Raw genomic sequence first — 20,521 nt, forward strand, 5'->3', positions numbered from 1 at the left:
AAAATAGGTAAACTTGTGTAAAAAAAAAAAAAAAAACAGTCTGTTATTATATTGTTGAGTCGAGCGTTTCATGTTTCACTGAGTGTTTCATGTTTCATGTTTATCAGTGAACTTCGGGATTGAACGGAATGATCATGACCAAATAAAAATTGTATTCACCCCATCTACTTTTTTTAAACAATTCTCCTCAAACATTGCTCTTCAATCCTGTCTCATGTCATGTGCAGTCCTTTCCCACACACAAGAGTTTCCATGAATGTTACAAAATCCGTATGACTGTATCCCTTTGTTAAAGAAAACATATCAAACTGCACACAAAAACAACAGAGCACAATGTCACACATAACTATATTTTATTCAAAATTGTACATTTTGAACATCACCTCTTTGAAGTTGTACAAGATATCTCTGACCCATAGGTAAAAGATTTCTTTCCACAGCTGTTTCCTGCAGCAAAAAAGAGAGAACATCTTAAAATACTGTTTCACATCATTTTATTTTCAAATTTAACATTTGCAACTGGGAAATGTAAAGCTTGCAATAATGGCTTTGTATTACACCACAAAGCTGTGATTATAAAACAGAAAATGCATCGCTCCGTTTTGTCTGCTTTACAGTAATGTGCGAAGAGTCTGTTTGGTCAACAGACAAAAGCAGTTTCACTCTAGCAGATTTTCAGTTGTATGCTTCATTTACACATGCAAGAATAAGAGCAAGTCAGGCCGCATTTCACAGTGGGTGTTAAAAGACCCAATGGCCCTGTTGACTTGAAAAGTGTAATCAAGCACCATTTTCCTATTTAAATGACTAATGAAATAAAAGAGCTGATGCAGCTCTTAGCAGCAAATATACTGTCTGTCTTTACTGAATGTACACTAATGTCCAAAAGTTTGGGGTTGGTAAGAGTTTTTAAGTGTTTTTGAAAGCAATGTTGAAAGCAATTTTAATGTTTTCACCAAGGCTGCATTTTGCAGTAAAAACAGTAATACTGTGAAATATTAGTACAATTTAAAATGGCTTTATTTCTATTTTCATAAAATGTCATGTATTCCTTTGATGACAAAGCTGAATTTTGAAGTCTTCAGTGTCACATGATCATTCAGAAACATGATAATTCAGAAATCATTCTAATATCCTGAGTGGGTGCTGAAGAAGGATTATTATTATCAAGGTTGAAAACATTTTGCTGCTTAATTTTTTGTGAAAACTTTTTTTCAAGATTCTTTGATGAATAGAAAGCTAAAAAAAAACAGCACATACTCTTCTTGCTGCAGTCTGTAGCATGATGACGTATAGTTACTTGTAAATATAACCCACTACCATCATGGATTTTGGCAATGCTTTTATGCACACATTTTAATATTTTGTATTTTTAACAGTTTATAAAGCTGTTACATAAGCAACCGGTCAAGTAATGTTATAAGTCAAGCTGTTTTTAAATTCAACCAGATGTTTTTGAGTACTGAAAGTTTGTCAGAACTTTCATGTGTTCGGTGTTTATATAAAATGTTTAATATGCAATATTTAGAATTTTATCTCCACAAGACCATGCTCGTCAAGACATTGCATTACTTATATGGACGGGAAAAATTGTGGATCAGGTTATTGAAGAAATCCATGGATATAACCATGTCAAATGCTAAGCTTTTAATCATTATTGTGTAAATGAAATGAAAAATAAGTGTAGTAAATATAGATGTTTCAAATCTTACACAGCACTTCACAGTTCTGAAAGAACAAGCAGATACTTTTTTAATAAATGTTTATTTCCATAGAGCTTCATCCATCAAATACTACAATTCCGAATAACCTGTAACCAACAGGGAACTAATAACTTGCGAAACAATCTAAGAACTAGTGAAAATAAAAGAGAATACAATAATAACAAAAAACTACTCATGTTTAGGACTTCCATCAAGTGAGCAGTTTTCTTCAAATTCCTCCTCAGCTGTTACCTTCTGGATGCAGTTTGAGAGATGAATCTGTAATTGTGCTTTCCGCTGAATGGTGGCAGAGCAGTAGCAGCAATGAAAATGTGAAATTTCCCTGCATTTTAAGTTACACTTGATAATAGTGAAATCTGAAAAAAAAGTCAAACAAGTGTGAATTGATATGCCTTGACAAAATCATTTGAATGGATGTGGAAGCACTATACACACCATGAAGCTGGACGGCCAACTTCAGATGATTCTGGACGTGGTTAACAACGCTCCCTAACCCTCTTGGCTTGTAGACCCAGGTCTCACAAAAGGGGCAGTGATACTCGTCACAGCACTGAGTGCACTTAGAGATGCAGGGCATTTCTCCTTTTTTAAGGATGGTTATATGCATCTAGAAATGGATATTTACAATTAAATAATGGTTAACTTCATTCAACATTTTTTTGTGAATATTAACAATTCGTTATTATCACGATTACAGCTTGAGCTTGACACTTGACTTTGTCACTACAAAGTTGCACTTGACAACCTATTAAAATGTATTATTATTATTATTCTTACATGCGCAGTATAAGGGGGTCACGAGAACCCAGCGTGATGTTAGGAAAATATTGATTCCGTTTCAAAAGGGCTAATGTAAAATGCAAGTGTCATTAAAATAAATTGACAATATAATGACAACATAAATTATGCTCAATTCACTTACGGTCTCACTTCTTGGTGTTGAGTCCATCCTTGTCATGGAGTATAGTGACAAATGATGCACATTTAAGACATCCAGTGCATCATCGAAATCCTCTATGGCGCATTTGCTTAAAAACCTTGACTATGTCAACCAAATTCACTATGTAGTGGATTATATGAACTACGTCATTGTGCTACAGAGACTGAAAACCCTCTCTAACAGTCAGGCAGTGATAATTATGTTGACAATATTTAAAGGTGCAGTATGTAAATTGACAGATAGTGGTTGAAATGGGTACTGCAGTCCAAATTCAAAATATGGAGATATTTTCCCCGCACCCTCCTCCTCAGGCTCAACGCTCACGCGGGTTGCCAGATTAAAGACATGCAAAAGGAGCAAGTGCAATTTACAATGGAAGGCGAAGAGCTGTTGATCAGCTAATGTATATGCATTTAAATATGCCTTATAGAGCTTTTAAGATGGATGGCAATACTTTTTATTTCATGTAGAATCTGCGAAACCCAGTTCGTTTGCTTACGTCAATGACTGCTTTGTTGTCCGCTAAGTGCCAACTGGCAACCCAGGGAGTCAAAATACTATTGGTTAAACTGGCAGTAGGCGGGATCACACAAACCATAACAAAAACAGACAGTCCGACACGCCTCTTAGATTTAAAAGACATTTGTGAAAGTGTTAACAAGATAAGAGGAGTGAATGTGCTTGTTCCTGTGAAACGTTTCTGTCTTATAATAATTTTATATTATAAAATATATATTATATTATTTTCAGAACACCTATGCAAATACATTTCTTAAAGGAGAACTCCGGTCAATTTTTACATTGAGCTCATTTTTTTGTACATTTGGAGTGCTGTCAATACAGAGAACAATGACAAAAATCGGTGTTGCCTACACCGTGTGAATTCTCTTTTTAAAATTTGCACCCTGTTGACTTCAATGGGGCAAGTTTTAAACCTGCTTTTAGCCTCTTAACATCCTTGATGTGTCATTACAAGTGCACAGGTCATGTGAGTGATTCCTTCGGAGTGAACGCGGGTCAATCTGACTGCAGTAGATGTGAAAGATAGGGATAAAAATGATGTTTATTCAGCCAGCGCAAATACCTGTATTTACATCCTGTTTTCGGTCGAAGTCCATAGTAATCGATTGTCGAGTTCACGCGCGTGATCATAGGTAACTAAACCAATGCGCGTGAACTCGACAATCGATTACTATGGACTTCGACCGAAAACAGGATGTAAATACAGGTATTTGCGCTGGCTGAATAAACATCATTTTTATCCCTATCTTTCACATCTACTGCAGTCAGATTCACCGTGTTCACTCTGAAGGAATCACTCACATGACCTGTGCACTTGTAATGACACATCAAGGATGTTAAGAGGCTAAAAGCAGGTTTAAATATTGCCCCATTGAAGTCAACAGGGTGCAAATTTTAAAAAGAGGATAACACGGTGTAAGCAACACCGATTTTTGTCGTTGTTCTCTGTACTGACAGCACTCCAAATGTACAAAAAAATTAGCTCAATGTTAAAACTGACCGGAGTTCTCCTTTAAAGCTACACTGTGTAACTTTTTTAGTTGATTCTTAGCAAAAAACACTTAGTTCTTTCAAAAATATATGTGCTCATTAATGTATATTTACTTCTTTCAAGTAATAAAGTATTCTCTTAAGTTTATAATCTGCCATTGAAAGTACATACGGGTGAGGGGTTCGAATGTCGGTCGCCATGTTGCCCCTCCATCTTGAAACTACATTAGCCAAAGAGGGACATGTCATGCCTGTAAATTCAAGCTTCGCCTTTTGCGTTTTTCACTCAGTGACACCGTGACGAATGCGAGGGGGAGATTACTCGCGAGCTTGCGAGTGCCGGTAGATTTGAAAGATAGTGTGGTGTGTGTGTGTGTGTGTGTGTGTACTCACATTTGAAAGAGAGAATTAAAACGTCAACGCGACAGACAAATCAGCAAGACCATAATCAATATTGGAGTAACTTTTCCCAGATGGAAAGAGCTCATGAGGAGAAAAGATTTTAAAACGGACGCCGAGGTTGCCTGCTTTCTTCTCGACAGGTAATTCAGCCTGATGTAATTCATTTGTGTAAATTCGAAGTTTTATAGTTGCTTGTCTAACCATAGCATGGTTGTGCATAACCCCAGAACGACCTCTAGTATAACTTCATCCTCGCGTCAATGGTGAAAAAGTATTGTTTACCTTGTAACATAAATCTGTGTTGCGACGGATCACAGGTGATGAATAGTTTTAAAGGCGCAATTTTTTAAGCTATATAAAAAAAAGGACACTGTAAATTTGTTATTTTTAATTGCTTTTACTTTGTACACATTGTAACGTTAGCCTAATCTGATTATGCTGGGATAGCCGATTCCAAGGGTGACGTTTACCTCCTGACATCTGTCCTGTAGTTTTATTCATTTTAGACGTATTGTTTATTATTGTCATGGACGAAGTCGATAACTGGAAGCCATGTTAATCTTGGAATAATGCGGCCACCGTAGGAGTTAAAACGCCCTCGGAATTGAGAGGAACTGAAACTAATATTCACTGGGTAGTCATATACAATTTCACCGCTAGATGGGGGTAAAAATCACACAGTGTAGCTTTAATTATTCATATTATTTTACTAATCTAAATGTGTTATGTTAAACATATAATGTAAATTTTAAACGTTTTTTGTCTTTTGATATTTTTTTAGTTGACAAATGTTACAATAATTTGCTTTCATCCATGATAAGCAATATAATGTTATTTGTTTATCATACAGATAAATTGTGAAGCCCTATAGAAAATTGCCTTCATTCACACAATTATGTGCCATATGATTCATCATCATACAAGCAATAAGGTTATGAAATGATGAGATTAAATTTTTAAACCTATGAACTCTGTCTAACCTTTGCTCTCCTTCGAAGGTAATCCCTGCGGTTGTGTAGCATCTTAGTGCATCTTACGATCACCTCTGCCTCCCGCCCATACAACTGCGGCAGTGCCGATATGATCTGTTCAAGTGTAAACAACTAAGATGTAAAATCACTCTCTGAAAACATGCCCTTTTCTGCATACATTTCATTCATCGAAATCGAGCAAATGAAGAGAACTGAACCTTCGTTGTAATCGGACCCCAATCAATGTTCCTGCTATAACAAGCCTTCTGCCACACCTGAAACTGAGTCAGGATCTCCCTGGCCACAATCTGTTGAAGACACAAGAAACAAATAAACTCGGTCAATTGATGAGCATTCAAAAGCCTAAAAATGATTTCAAATTCATTCTGTATAATTTCTTACGCTGAATGTTCTTTGCCTGTTTACGGGGAGTGAATTTCCTTGTTCTGTGGAAGGGTGTTCTGCAAACCTTTGGCCAATCTAAAACACACACAACAACAAATTAGCAAACCACAGTTTGGATGCATTTAGAAGCATTTCTACACAATATTCTGCTCATAAACAGTTAATATTAGTTAATTCTGTTTGTGTTCTGTATGTAGTGTGCTTGTTTATCATAATAGACATGAAGTGAAGTCTGCAACACAAATTTCATTTGAAGTTATATTTCATATGGAGTGCTGAATGTCTGTCTGAAATATCTGCAGTCTTGCATTAGTTTACAAAGTCAGAAGGAACAATAAAAAGTATCAAATGACAAATATCAAATTAAATATTCTGAACAAATCTTGCTAGAATAATTTACTGATTTTGTTGGGAAAAAGTATACAAGTCCATCAGATAATGACCTGTATGTCGGGGTTAATGGTTGTCCGATTACAATCACTCCAGGAGAGGCAGGCATCAAGACAGAATGCTGCAGGAGATCACAGAACTCTTGTGGAAATGGCTAAGGAGGAGGAAGTCTTGCATTGTCCAACATCAGTGTTCATCAAATCCACAGCAAATAAATACAAAATAGAAAACACTGAAAAGAAGACTTGAAGTCTGAATGGAAGTCTAAAGTAAAGGAAATGGAGCATTTTTGGACTAACCGACTTGCTGAGGTGAGATAGAGGTGTTACCAGTCGCTACATCTGATGGTTCATTTACTTTTTCCAACAAAATGCCATGAAAGTTGAAACGACATGGACACGACACAATTTAAGTGAAGGCCGGGGTATCTTTTTAGTGAAATTATAAATTCTTAAGTTAAAAAGATCCACAAACATTCTCAGGAGAGAGGATATGCTGCATCATACTGCATCTTTACTGTTGTTGGAGGGAATACATCAAAACATCAAATACATATTCAATACCAGCTATTACACATTAATCGCACCACAGCAAAATTCCTTTGGGAGTAAATCTGTCATTTCAATTTCTATATTATGCATGTATTAGATCTATAAGGAAACCTAAGTTTCCTTGTCTTTCTGTAATGCAGTATAGTTTAAAATGATTCCATGCATAACAATTTGTCCAGGTCCTGTTCAGTTGTCTTTAAGGTGGCAATGATGGGACAGCGGGTCCTTTGAGGTCTTCTTGAGTTCTAACAGTGCAGACCAAATTAGATATAGCCTATTTATTTCCCTCCTCTCCCATGGGCTTTCAATAAATGAGTCTTCATTTGCCTGGGATTCAGATAGCTCTTTCCGCAATAAGGGCAATTGCAAGACTTCCCAGCGTGGCTGTGCCGTCTGATATGAACTCGCAGGTTGGTGGCTCGATTGAATCGCATCCCGCACTGGGTGCAGCTGAAGAGTTTCTCCCGCGTGTGGATGTTCTGATGCTGCCTGAAGTTGCTCATCCGAGCGAAGGCCTTGCCGCAGTGCGGACAGACGTGAGGTCGCTCTCCTGAGTGGTTTCGCTGGTGAACCTTGAGCTCGAAGTTGTACGCAAACGTCTGCTCGCACAGCGAACAGCTCAGAGGTTTCTTGCCCTTGTGGATCTGCGCATGAGCCTTGAGGTCACATGCTCTCGCAAACATTTTCCCACATTGGAGGCAATGGTGAGGTCTTCCCTCATGGATCTGTTCGGGCGTCCCGTGTTTGTCCTGGGAGAAACACTTTGGGTATTGCGCGTGACTGACTGTTTTCTCGCCTGGACAAACATCATTGTGAGAATAGCGGACAGAACTTTCTGAACCAGGATAACTTTGTTCATTTTCTGGTTTGACAAATGAATTTGACCTCTCTGGTACGCTAGATAGCATCAGCTCTGTCGTGCATAAATGATTATATTGTGCCCTAATACCTTGATGTGCCAATGTGTTCACTGAATAAGGTGTGAAATATGAGGTGGCGTCTGGCATGTCGAGAGAGTTTAGACCTGGAAAGCTTTCTACCTGTATCTCCTCCTGATCACAAGATCCTCTGAGCTCTCCCTGACTCGGATCAGACATTTCTGCATGGCAACCGTCATCTCTGTTGACGCTATCCCACACTGGAACCATCTCTTCCTCTTCCTTGACAGGTAGAAGATCCAGCTCTGTCTCTGATTTGACTCTATCGTTTGGTGAAGACGATGGCAAATCCTCGTGCGCATCCTGAGCCGAAGGGCTTTGTATCACTCTCGAGTGGTTTGAGTCTACTTCCTTATCAAGAGTAAAGTCCTTTTCGGATTGGTCTAAATCATTCCCTTTGGCTTTGAAGACACAAGCGGGCTCGCTCTGGATTGCTGAATTTCCCAGAAGCCTCTGCAGAAAATCCTGAGGAATTGGTGCACTGGAGTTAGGTGTGATGATCTCTTTTGCACTATGCCTGTATACATCGTTCTTCTCTTTAGAGTGCGAGTTTGTTGTTGTTTGTTTATTAGACTCCAGGCGTTGTCTTGTACTCCACATTTCTTCTGTCAATGTAGGCTGATTGGTAGACTGATCTCTCAGGCTTAGGCCTAAACAAAGGGCGTTTGCTCCTGCACCAGAAGAACAGATACAACATTAAGGAAGAGCACAAAAAGTATTTAATGATATGAAGAACATATATTGACGACGTCTGATGTTCTTAACAGTAAGTTCAATGCAATGAAATCAATTAATGGAGGACAACGATCATTTATGACAACATCATTTAACATTCATTCTGCAGGTAAAGAAAGTATTTTGTAACTCAGGACTAAAATCTTCTTTTAAACATCCTGTGCTAATGTCAAATATAAAATTGTTTAATAAAATCACCTATTATCTCCTGCTGGTGAAAATGGGAAAAGAAAATACTACACACGGTTATAGTTTGCAAATATTATTCATTTATTAAATATTTATATGTATACATATGAATGTGTATGTGGGAGTATATATATATATATGCACACTCACCTAAAGGATTATTAGGAACACCTGTTCAATTTCTCATTAATGCAATTATCTAATCAACCAATCACGTGGAAGTTGCTTCAATGCATTTAGGGGTGTGGTCCTGGTCAAGACAATCTCCTGAACTCCAAACTGAATGTCAGAATGGGAAAGAAAGGTGATTTAAGCAATTCTGAGCGTGGCATGGTTGTTGGTGCCAGACGGGCCGGTCTGAGTATTTCACAATCTGCTCAGTTACTGGGATTTTCACGACCAACCATTTCTAGGGTTTACAAAGAATGGTGTGAAAAGGGAAAAACATCCAGTATGCGGCAGTCCTGTGGGCGAAAATGCCTTGTTGATGCTAGAGGTCAGAGGAGAATGGGCCGACTGATTCAAGCTGATAGAAGAGCAACTTTGACTGAAATAACCACTCGTTACAACCGAGGTATGCAGCAAAGCATTTGTGAAGCCACAACACGCACAACCTTGAAGCGGATGGGCTACAACAGCAGAAGACCCCACCGGGTACCACTCATCTCCACTACAAATAGGAAAAAGAGGCTACAATTTGCACGAGCTCACCAAAATTGGACAGTTGAAGACTGGAAAAATGTTGCCTGGTCTGATGAGTCTCGATTTCTGTTGAGACATTCAGATGGTAGAGTCAGAATTTGGCGTAAACAGAATGAGAACATGGATCCATCATGCCTTCTTACCACTGTGCAGGCTGGTGGTGGTGGTGTAATGGTGTGGGGGATGTTTTCTTGGCACACTTTAGGCCCCTTAGTGCCAATTGGGCATCGTTTAAATGCCACGGCCTACCTGAGCATTGTTTCTGCCCATGTCCATCCCTTTATGACCACCATGTACCCATCCTCTGATGGCTACTTCCAGCAGGATAATGCACCATGTCACAAAGCTCGAATCATTTCAAATTGGTTTCTTGAACATGACAATGAGTTCACTGTACTAAAATGGCCCCCACAGTCACCAGATCTCAACCCAATAGAGCATCTTTGGGATGTGGTGGAACGGGAGCTTCGTGCCCTGGATGTGCATCCCACAAATCTCCATCAACTGCAAGATGCTATCCTATCAATATGGGCCAACATTTCTAAAGAATGCTTTCAGCACCTTGTTGAATCAATGCCACGTAGAATTAAGGCAGTTCTGAAGGCGAAAGGGGGTCAAACACAGTATTAGTATGGTGTTCCTAATAATCCTTTAGGTGAGTGTATACACATATGTGTGTGTGTACTTTGGTCCAGTTTTAGATATGTTGTAACCAGTGATATTTCAATAATATTTATAAACTATTGTAGTATTTATTCATATTTTGAATTAGCTTTTTTTTTTCCATTTTTACATTTGATTTTTTATATTATGTTTTAGTAATTTTGTCACATGCTTATGCTTTATTAATTTTTGTATTTCGCTTTCATCGATTTTTAGCTATTTTAATTTTAGAGCTTCATTAGTAATTGTATTACTTTAACTTAAACTCATTTTATTTTAATTAATAAAACATGTTTTAAATTGTCTGCCTTCGGCCCGAGATGGGCTCCGGCCCTCCCACGACCATACAGAGGATAAGCAGTATGGCAAATGTATGTATGTATGGATGGATGGATTTGTAATAGTTTTAGTTAGCCATCACAACACTAGTTGTAACTCACCCCGGACTGTCTCTACCGGCTGGCTCTCATCTCTGCTGCTGGAATCTCCTGTCCGGCCGCAGTCAGAGCACCTTATCTTCCTCCCCCGTTCCCATTCCCTCTCCCTCTCCCTCAGTTTACTCTCAGACAACTGCAGCCTTCGTTTCAATACTTCCACCTCTTGTTTACGATGACCCACTTCCTCGAGGAAGCTGTCTTCCACCAGCCTGGTTATTTCAAACATGGCTGATTTGAGGACGGTCTCCATGACAACGGAGAGCTGAGACTGGAATGTGAGGAAGAGGGCTTCCGACATCGTCCTGCTGTCGCCTTGAGGACGCCTCGATGCGATGAAAATAATCACCCTGAAAAGGCATAAAGACTTGTGTTAAAGAAATAATAAAGGTATAAAATAAAGAAATGTGTTATAACTGCAATTAGGACCAGCTAAAAACCATGTTTGCGTGTTCGAAAACAAAAACAAAACATTTTCGTCTCCATTTCTGTCACCAGGTGGGCGATTTGTTATTGTTGTTTGTGCAGCCACGTGCATGATACAGCATACAATCACATTATTAAGGCCACACTACCAACACTATGTTATTAGAAATGCGTGTATATTTGTATATTATTATATTCACTTGGTTTTCTATAGAAAATAAGCTCCCTAGTCACCCTCTCTTCGGGCCTTTTGTGTAAAAAGTAAAAGAAATGAACTGGACAAAGGCAAATAATAACAGTCACACTATTCAGGAGGTAAATACCTTATAAAAACGATCCTCGCACGGCGGATTTCTCAGAGGAAACAGCGAAATAACGTGAATAGATACGTTATTACTGCAGTAATATCACCGTTTAGTTGACAGTCGTCTTAAGCGGATGCGGAAAATGTTGAAGGTTTCCTGTTACTGCCCTCCAGTGGACTGGAAGATGCCACTCATCCTATGTTACATGAAGGAACCACATTTATTTTTGTGTAAAATGTTATGGCCCGGATTCACAGACAGGGCTTGGATTAAGCCAGAATTAGGCCTTAATTCAATAAGGACATTAGCTTTTATAAACGTGCCTTAGAAAAACACGTTACTGCTGTGCATTCTTCCTGAGACAAAACAATGGCACTGACATGTTTTAAAGGGGCGATGAGAAACCAAATTTGCCTTGATCTTCAGGTCAATGCAAGACAAGTTGCTTTGAGTCAAAACAGCTCAAACATGAATTTTAGTCTAGGACATTTGTTTGTGAAACTGGGGGCAAATTATTATATTTTATTATTATTATTTTATGATTACCTGCTATAAGGAATTTAAATGGCTCTTCATTAGTCAATGAAGAGACATTATTCTATTTTAGTCTACTGTAATTAAAGTCACCAAAATTGAATGGAAATTTTTATGGAATATTGCAGTATTTATTGGAAATTATAAACTGACCAAGTGTAACGTTTGATTTTAAATGAAATTAATGTACTAGATATTTTTTAATAATACTTTTTCTTTAGTACTTTGTATTATGTTTAATAGTACTAGACATTATTCGCCTCTAGATTTTCCACCATTTCCATTAAAAAAAAAAATAGAAATATTAGAACAAATATTTCATATTGTTTTCAAATAATACAGAGTTACAGTACAAAGGTATATAAAATCCAAAGCTTAGAAGGCAGATTGATGCCAGCTGGAGGAAGAAATAAAGAAAATCACAAATGCCAATCACAAGATGCTTGTGTAGCCTTATATAAATATTTGTATTTTCAGACATTATTATGTAATAGGGGTGTAACGATACCCTCATGTCACGATTCAATACATATCACGATACTGAACTCACAATACCATATTATTGCGATACTCAAAGACATATGGTAATTTGGTTTTACATTGGGAGTGGAAATGAATAGGCTTGGACTTAGTGCAGAAACCCAATGCACAGGACAATGGTGACATCAGAATAAAAATATTGATGATTCTGAAGTTGAAAATACAGAATAATTTTAGACGAACATGCTTAACAATCTGTCACTGGCTAGACACATTTAAAATAATGTCGGCCACTTTTTACTGGTAACAAAAGACATTTGGCATTATCAGGACCCACAAATATTCCCCCATTGCATTATTATACATTATGTTCAACATTATGTATAGTAGTTTAATGTAGTACTGACACTAAAACTCTATTAGAAATATTAATTTTGGGTGACTTATACACAATACATACTGATGCATTTAGTATTGTGATATATTGTGACGATATAATGTTACACCCCATTAAGATGAAAGACTATTTCGTCATGGATAATTTGTAGATTGAACCACAATAAAAAACTGCTTTGTATTTTTGTTTATTTTTGTATTTCCCATTCATTTCCTATGGTGGCATTTTTTTATCGCAAGTGCGACTATTTTTGTAAAGACTGTTTAGACTTTTCTAATTATCTCTATTATTTTTCTTTTCTTTTTGTTGTTCAAGCGCCACAAAAGTCACCAGGTTTTGTACCATTCAGATGAAGACTTTTTTAAAAAAAAAAATTAAAAAGTAAACAAATTTTTCAGTCAAAAATGACTGAAGACCACTAGAGGGTTAAAGGGATAGTTCACTTTGAAATTAAATTTTGGTATGTTTTAGCTTACCTCAAGGGCATCCAAGATATAGGTGTCTTTTTTTCCGCAGTAGTTTAAATTTTGATATTTTTAGGTCAAACCGTTCTTGTCTGTCAGTCATATAATGCAGGTCTGTGGTCACGGTCTCAAAGAGCATGCACAGAGAAGTCCAAATTAAAACAATTCCCCATCGTCCAAATTAAACAATTCCCCATCGTAAGTACACATTGATGGCAGAAAACGAACAGTATTTATATCGTTTTTACCTCTTGTAACACAGCCACGTCCAAGTGATCTGAGGGCGCGGGCGCTTCCTGCTGTGTGACGTGTACGCAGACTGGTGCATAGATATATATACACTAGATGTCGCATTAAAGGAATTCATTCCAATGAACTGCCGTAGCCAAGGCGACATCTAATGTATATATCTATGCACCAGTCTGCACCAGATCACTTGGATGTGGCTGTGTTACAAGAGGTAAAAACGATATAAATACTGTTCGTTTTCTCACACAAACCGCTCGTTTCGTGTCTTAAGCCATCAATGTGTACTTACGATGGGGAATTGTTTAATTTGGACGATGGGGAATTGTTTAATTTGGACTCTGTGCATGCTCTTTGAGACCGTGACCATAGACCTGCATTATATGACTGACAGACAAGAACGGTTTGACCTAAAAATATCAAAATTGAAACTACTGCGGAAAAAAAGACACCTACATCTTGGATGCCCTTGAGGTAAGCTAAAACATACCAAAATTTAATTTCAAAGTGAACTATCCCTTTAACTGTGATGTAGGACAAGTTGTTTCACTGGACCAATGTTTTTTGAAAAGTCATATTTCTATGGCTGACAGAAATAGTTGTTAGGATATTGTTTAGATATTATCTATTCTAGATAGTGTAGTGTATCAGTTTTACTTCTGTTTATTTTTTAAAGAAACAGTACAAAGTACCACATCTTTGCCCTACACAGGCCTAAAGTTTTGTTTCATTGTGTGCTGTAATCACAGATTATTACTTTAAAGTGAAAATGTGCCAGTTATAATAAAAAAAAATTTTAAAAAGGGGGAAAAAATGAGAACACAAAACACATGTAAATACTGTTTGTTAGTACTCTACCAAAGAGCTGGAGAACTATTTAATTTTGTTGACATAAACATTACAAAACAACATATATATGAATAAAATAGAGACATGAACATCCTGCACTTTTGGTCCATTTCAAATGTAACATCATTATTTGTCATTTTCACAGAAAAAAGAAGAAGAAAGTAATTTGAATTACAGTCATTGAGCTGTAACGTACATGGCTTACTGTGGTGTGCCTGAATCACCAATAGTCTGTTTGCATGCATTACTGGAAGAGTTTAATCAGTGTGTAACTCAACACAGTGTGTGGCATTTAATCAGCAAAAGATAGTCAACTAAAAAAAAGATGGGATGGTGGCGTGAATGTTCCAGCTATACTGTCACTCTTTGTATACACTAAAGAATACTGGAGCCATACCACATGTCACTACATTTTAAAATAGTCATCTGAAAACCCCTGCATAGGTTTGAACCTAAAACATCTGCATTGACATCTAAATGTGAACATGTAACCATTTTAGCCCACAGCAGCATATGCACATCAATTTGTTCAGCAAAGTTTACTGGCTATCTCATAAAAAAACACAGTTGTTGCAATAGTGAGTATATGCACCATTTGAAAGAGCTAATGCTACACATCTGAATATACAAACAAATCAAAGGGATCTGATTTAACAGAATAACCTTGAGTAGTTGTGTTGTATTCATCTTATTCAAGGCTTGTAAAACTCCAATTTGAAGTGAATTAAACGCATTAAACAAACAGAAAAAATTTCAAAAGCGTGAAATGTCCGGGTCATATTTCACCCCAAAATCAAAAGAAAAAATATAGTTTGCATATAGAAACTGAAGTCTATTTTATTGACTGATTTTCATTGGTGTTATTTAAAGAGTTAAGTACATCTCTCCTAAGCCTACCATTCAAAGGTTTGTGCCTGCAAGATTTTTTTTAAAACGTTTTTTAAGTCTCTTATAATATATATATTAAAATGTGATTTATTCCTGTGATGACACAGCTGAATTTTCAGCATCATTACTCCAGTCTTCAGTGTCACATGACCCTTCAGAATTATTCTAATATGCTGATCTGCAGCTCAAGAAACATTATTATTATTGTCAATGTTGAACATAGTTGTGCAGCTTAATAATCTTTGAATATAAAACCGAAATCTTTTGTAACATTATAAATGTCTTTACTGTCAATTTAAAGAGTCCATGCTGAAAAAAAGTATTAATTTCTTTAAAAAATCTATATCTTACTGACCCAATTCTTACCCAATCTTCTGAACATACCTAATAGAAATTTGAATGTGCATGTGTAGCATTCTAAGTATATTCCATGGTCGTATTTGTTGAATTTAATTTACACTGAAATAAAAATAATGAATAACAATCTTAAAGGTTTTTCAGGTCTTTAAGGAACATATAATTGCATAAATGTTCTCTTGATCTTAGGGTGAAAAGATACATTTATTTGTGAGACAAACTCACCTACTTCAATAGCCTGTAACATCAAGAGGGAGTGGAAAAGTCCTCTGCGTTTTATATAATATGATACAATCTGCATTTTCCCCTGAGTGATCCAGTCACGTCACTGCAAAAGAAATTTTTCGGAACAATGTTTGAAAAGTTAGGTTTAGTGCAGCTTTCAGTATGATGCATGATATTAAAAATAATTTAAGCCAGTCAGCGAAACAGCATCAACTAATATAATATAACAGATTCTACCACTATTGCAGCTCCACGGCTCGTCATACACTGGACTGTGAGAGTTCAGAGTGAATTCTCTGATGTCTCTTCAAGTTGCATTTCTGGGTAAACCTTTTCCCACAGTCTGAGCAGATGTAAGGTCTCTCGCCAGTGTGAACCCTGCGGTGCGCTTTCAGGTTACTCAGTTTGGTGAAGCTCCGTCCGCAGATGGTACAGCAGAACTGCCTCTCTCCTGTGTGGATCTGTTGGTGAGCTCTGAGGTGACACAGATGAGAGAAGCCTTTCCCACACTGGTTGCAATTGTGCGTCGTCCTTGCCGAATGGTGGCGCGTGTCCCCCTGAACCCTCACACTGACCATCTGCGGAAGACTTCTCCCTGGATGTACGGTGCTGAAACTTCTTTCCCCTGTAGCGGCTCCTTCAGGATACTGACGGACATGGGAGGGTTTTGGAGCAGGAAGGCCTTTGCAGATGGATTGCGCTCGGTTTACGTCACCGGCGCTGTGATCTGACACAACCGCGTTGGGATGTAAAACAATTTTCGTGTTCTTCCTAACGGGTGATCTGAGATGCTGCACGGTTTGTGGTGCAAGGCTCTGAACCTTGACGGGAGGCGCGGGAAAGGAGACTCGCTCCTGTACTTGAGGTCTAACGGTAAGAGGATCCAACGGCGTCTTCTTAGCACTGCTGTGAGCAGAGACCATCTGAGGCCTGGTTCTCTCTATTTCCTCCCAGTCTGGTGGAAGCATCACTATAACCTCCTGTTTAATGGACCCTGAGTCTAAGCTGCTTACCTGGGGTCTCAAACCCGGAGACTCTGAAGATACTGAGGTCCTGACTGGCTCTGGCTGTGAAACAGATGACCGTGCTGAAGGGTCTGTTTTAGAGTCAAACCATTTTGGGGGGGTTCTGTGTCTGACCTCATCCTCATCCACGGGTCTTTCAGTGCAGGACGGTCCACCTGGTTTGTGGTCAGAATCTGTATTGCGGAGTCCATTGGTCTCTTCCACGCGGCTCTGAGGATCTTTTTGTTTGTGTATTTGAGAGTGTATTACTAGATAAGCTTGCGTGTCTCTAGCCTCTGTCGTTTCCTCTTTCACTTCTCCTCCAGGGTTTTGCTCACCCACTTGAACATCCTGTCATGGACAAAGTGTGCATGAATTAGAAACCGCTAAAAAACTATTTTGGACACTTTAAATCTATTAATTTTATTGTATTATAAAACCAAATGGCATGTGCAAACAAACGCCTTTCTCAGAGTTCATTACATTTTGAGAGGACGTACACTTGTGGTCAAAAGTTTGGAATAATTAAGATTTTTTTAAATTATGCTCAGCAAGGCTGCATTTATATGATGAAAAACAGTAATATTGTGAAATATTATTACAATTTAAAATAACTTTTTTCTATTTTAATAAATTATTTAATTATTTGATTTATTCCTGAGATGGAAAAGCTGACTTTTCAGCATCATTACTCCAGTCTTCAGTGTCACATGATCATATAAATCATTCATGTAGATTTGGTCTTTAATAAACATTTCTTATATTATTATCAACGTTGAAAAACAGTTTGTGCTGCATAACATATTTGTGGAAATTCTTGTTGAATAAAAAGTTCAGTGAGCAACATTTATTTGCATTTATTTAATTTATCAAAGTATTTAAAGCTTTTGTAACATTATACTGTAAGTATGAGTACTAATGCTGAAAATTTATTTAAAATATATTAAAATAGAAAACAGTCATTTTAAACTGTAACAATATTTCACAATATTACTGTATTTTTGATTAAACAAATTCATCCTTGGTGAGCAGAAGAAACTTCTTTCAAAAACATAAAACAATCTTAATTATTGCAAACTTTTCAGCGCCAGTGTAAGATATCAGTTCCCCTTAAGTTCACTCAGATGCCCTTTGGCAACCAAAAACTGTCCAAATACTTTTTGTCTTCTCTGCCACTACATATTACCATTAAAACAATGGCATACACACATTATGTTTAGTTTCCGGAGTTGCTGAAGGCTTCTCCTGATTTGCGCTTCCCTTGGGACTGCACCTCCAGCTACTGTCAGAAGCATTTTCCTGCTTAACAAGTGGATGTTCCAAACCTTAAAAACACACACAGAGGAGCATCTAGTCAGCAGATTCCAATACATCTTTGGACTTAAACCAAGTGTATTACTTTGACTAAACAAAAACATTTCATAGTGATGGTACATGGGTCAATGACGTGACATTCAAATTTTAGTCCGGATCTATCAGAATCGGCATGAAGCGGAAGTTGCAACAGTCTGTTCTTGCCTATTGTGACGTATATCCGAGTGAAACGGCTTCTCGAAATGGAAAAACATTTCATCAGAGAAGAGAAAAGATGTCGTTGCAAGAGGAAGGGGAAGTTATTTTGAGGGCACATGAAAAATATATATTATGTGCATGGATAAATCATTTATAATAAATACTGAAATATTCCATAAAAAATAACAATTGTCAATTTTGATTTCATGGTGACATTATTCAAAAATATATTAAAAATACAATTCACATTTTATTTCAATATTTAAAAATAAAAGCTTTAATTCTTGAAAGAAATGGTAGGCTAGCACTTCACAATAAGGTTTAATTTGTTTAATACATACATTAAATACATGCAATACATGTATTAAAGTATGTATTAATCTTTGTTAATGTTAGATAATAAAAATGCAGTCATTCATTGTTTGTTCATGTTAGTTCACAGTGCATTCATTAATGTAAACGAATACAACTTTTGGTTTTAATAATGTGTTAGTAAATGTAAAATTACATTAAGATTAATAAATGCTGTAGAAGTATTGTTCATTCATAATTCCTGTTAAATACATGGCAAAAGAAAAGATGCTGACAGTCTCTTTTATTACCGTTTTGTCATTTTCGTTTTATATTTGAAAAACATGACCACTAAATGAAAGTGTAGCATAACAACACTCAGGAAACCACTTTGTTGTCATGTGACAAGAAAACCATGGAAAGTATATATATATATATATATATATATATATATATATATATATATATATATATATATATAAAATATATATACTTTGAAATATGGAAACTTTTGTAGGAAATTATCATAAGGAAATTACTTTTGTCATTTTTAAACCATTTGACATTTTGGTTTGATATAACCAAGGAAGCCATTTTGTAATCATGTGACAGGAAAACCATGACAGACCCCTTGATCACTGGCTCTCAATCAGGGGGGCACAAGACGCATTAAAATATGGAAATATAAAAAAAAAATTAGGAAACATAATCCCTTGAAATATGTCTGGACATTTGTGTAAAATAATGAGGAAATTACTTTTGTTCAACTCACTGCTCTGTGTTTCGGGGCCTCTGTGTAGTAACGTGACCCTCCTCCTGGACACTGCTGTCCGCCCACAGTCCACACACCTCACCCTCTTAAACCTCTCCCGTTCTCTCAGCTTGGCCTCCGACACTATCAGCCTGCGTTTTAACACCTCCGCCTCTCGTTTGCCTCGATCCATCTGCTCCAAGAAGCTCTCCTCCACTAACCTGGTGATCTCGTACATGGTGGTCTTGAGAATAGTTTCCATGACCGCAGACAGCCGAGTCTGGAAGGAGATGACCAGCGTGCCCGTCATCCTGTATCTGATCTACTCGAGCTCGTGCTTATAGAGAAGAATTGAGTGCGGAATGCATAGACACAACAGTGATCATGACATTAATGACCACCCATGCTGATTTCTATCTCAAATGTTTTATTTCTTATCAAGTCCACACATCAGCATTTTGGGGAACTCGGTTTCAAAATTCACAGTAAATGTTGGCACTTCACACTTTCACGGCCAGTCAATCATCATACAAATCCCTAACGTTACAATAAAAACCTCGCACTGTTAGCATCGAGAGCTCTATACATCTATGAACCGCGAACCGAAATAAATATCCTTTAGGCGAAAGGCGGAATGCGTCGCGTCATGTCCAGCTGACTGTAGTACATTTTACATATTTTATTTTGTTAATGTATGAACTACAAGATGTTTGACTAATGCTTCTTTCAGCATGTCAGGAGGAAGCGCGTCTGAGAAAACGGACAATAATGTTGTTGTTAGTGACGTCACATATTGTACGGTGGCCTTGTTGGGCTAAAATTGGACTAAAAAAAATACATCAAGTTACACTAATGAAAATGTTGCCTTGGCAAATACTCCATATCGAAATACACATTAACTAAAATTGTGCAGTTTCATAGCACATATAGTATGTAAAATATAACAACTCAGGCACAGCTAAATATCTTTCTAACCTTTACAGTATTATTATTTTAATATTCTTTAAAAAATTTTAGTTAGACCCTTAGTATCATAACAAGAAGTTACATTGCATGCAGAAATATTCAACTGTTTTAATGTTTTATACCAGGGGGCCGTTAAATGCTTGATTCTGATTGGTTGATAGACATTTTAAGCAAGGTGTGCAATTATTGTTTAGTAAATGCACAGCTATGAAGTAGTTCCAGGTCATTACAGTTCCTCTTCACATTGTGGCAATATTAACATCTCATATG

At 37.2% G+C, this 20,521-nt stretch overlaps 2 protein-coding genes across 7 annotated transcripts; both read right to left on the reverse strand.

Moving 5' to 3' along the window:
• Positions 1-64: 64 nt before the first annotated feature.
• LOC307174317 (uncharacterized protein) lies at positions 65-15,779 on the reverse strand. 5 transcript variants are annotated; one of them, XM_079898078.1, is made up of 8 exons: positions 11,306-11,461; positions 10,563-10,906; positions 7,936-8,504; positions 5,952-6,029; positions 5,768-5,857; positions 5,559-5,663; positions 2,160-2,331; positions 1,227-2,080 (listed from the first exon to the last, which is right to left on the reverse strand). In XM_079898078.1, the coding sequence occupies exons 2-8, from the start codon at positions 10,855-10,857 to the stop codon at positions 1,893-1,895; spliced, it is 1,497 nt and encodes a 498-aa protein (XP_079754204.1). In that variant the 5' UTR covers positions 10,858-10,906; positions 11,306-11,461; the 3' UTR covers positions 1,227-1,892. The 5 variants fall into 5 exon arrangements, 4 of the variants coding, with proteins under 4 accessions (XP_079754205.1, XP_079754204.1, XP_079754203.1 ...); XM_079898079.1 differs by lacking the exons at positions 1,227-2,080; positions 2,160-2,331 and adding an exon at positions 65-447 and having other exon boundaries at positions 11,306-11,459; XR_013823984.1 differs by lacking the exons at positions 1,227-2,080; positions 2,160-2,331; positions 5,559-5,663; positions 5,768-5,857; positions 5,952-6,029 and adding an exon at positions 6,469-6,514 and having other exon boundaries at positions 6,644-8,504; positions 11,306-11,460.
• On the reverse strand, positions 14,244-20,075 carry LOC307174362 (uncharacterized protein). 2 transcript variants are annotated; one of them, XM_079898122.1, is made up of 4 exons: positions 19,292-20,060; positions 17,941-18,056; positions 15,965-17,082; positions 14,247-15,830 (listed from the first exon to the last, which is right to left on the reverse strand). In XM_079898122.1, exons 1-3 carry the CDS (start codon positions 19,593-19,595, stop codon positions 15,988-15,990), a joined length of 1,515 nt encoding a protein of 504 aa, XP_079754248.1. In that variant the 5' UTR covers positions 19,596-20,060; the 3' UTR covers positions 14,247-15,830; positions 15,965-15,987. The 2 variants fall into 2 exon arrangements, with proteins under 2 accessions (XP_079754249.1, XP_079754248.1); XM_079898123.1 differs by having other exon boundaries at positions 14,244-17,082; positions 19,307-20,075.
• Positions 20,076-20,521: the final 446 nt, after the last annotated feature.

The sequence above is a fragment of the Squalius cephalus genome (genome assembly GCF_949319135.1).
Source record: "Squalius cephalus genome assembly, chromosome: 2".
NCBI lineage: Eukaryota > Metazoa > Chordata > Actinopteri > Cypriniformes > Leuciscidae > Squalius > Squalius cephalus.

Coding starts and splice junctions, on each gene's coding strand:
- LOC307174317 (XM_079898077.1), bottom strand. CDS start 10,857: ATGTCGGAAGCCCTCTTCCTCACATTCCAGTCTCAGCTCTCCGTTGTC. Junction 8,505..10,562: donor GCCGGTAGAGACAGTCCGGG/GTGAGTTACAAC, acceptor CTTCTGGTGCAG/GAGCAAACGCCCTTTGTTTA.
- LOC307174362 (XM_079898122.1), bottom strand. CDS start 19,595: ATGACGGGCACGCTGGTCATCTCCTTCCAGACTCGGCTGTCTGCGGTC. Junction 18,057..19,291: donor GAGCAGTGAGTTGAACAAAA/GTAATTTCCTCA, acceptor TGTGTTTTTAAG/GTTTGGAACATCCACTTGTT. Junction 17,083..17,940: donor CTCCGGAAACTAAACATAAT/GTGTGTATGCCA, acceptor TGTCCATGACAG/GATGTTCAAGTGGGTGAGCA.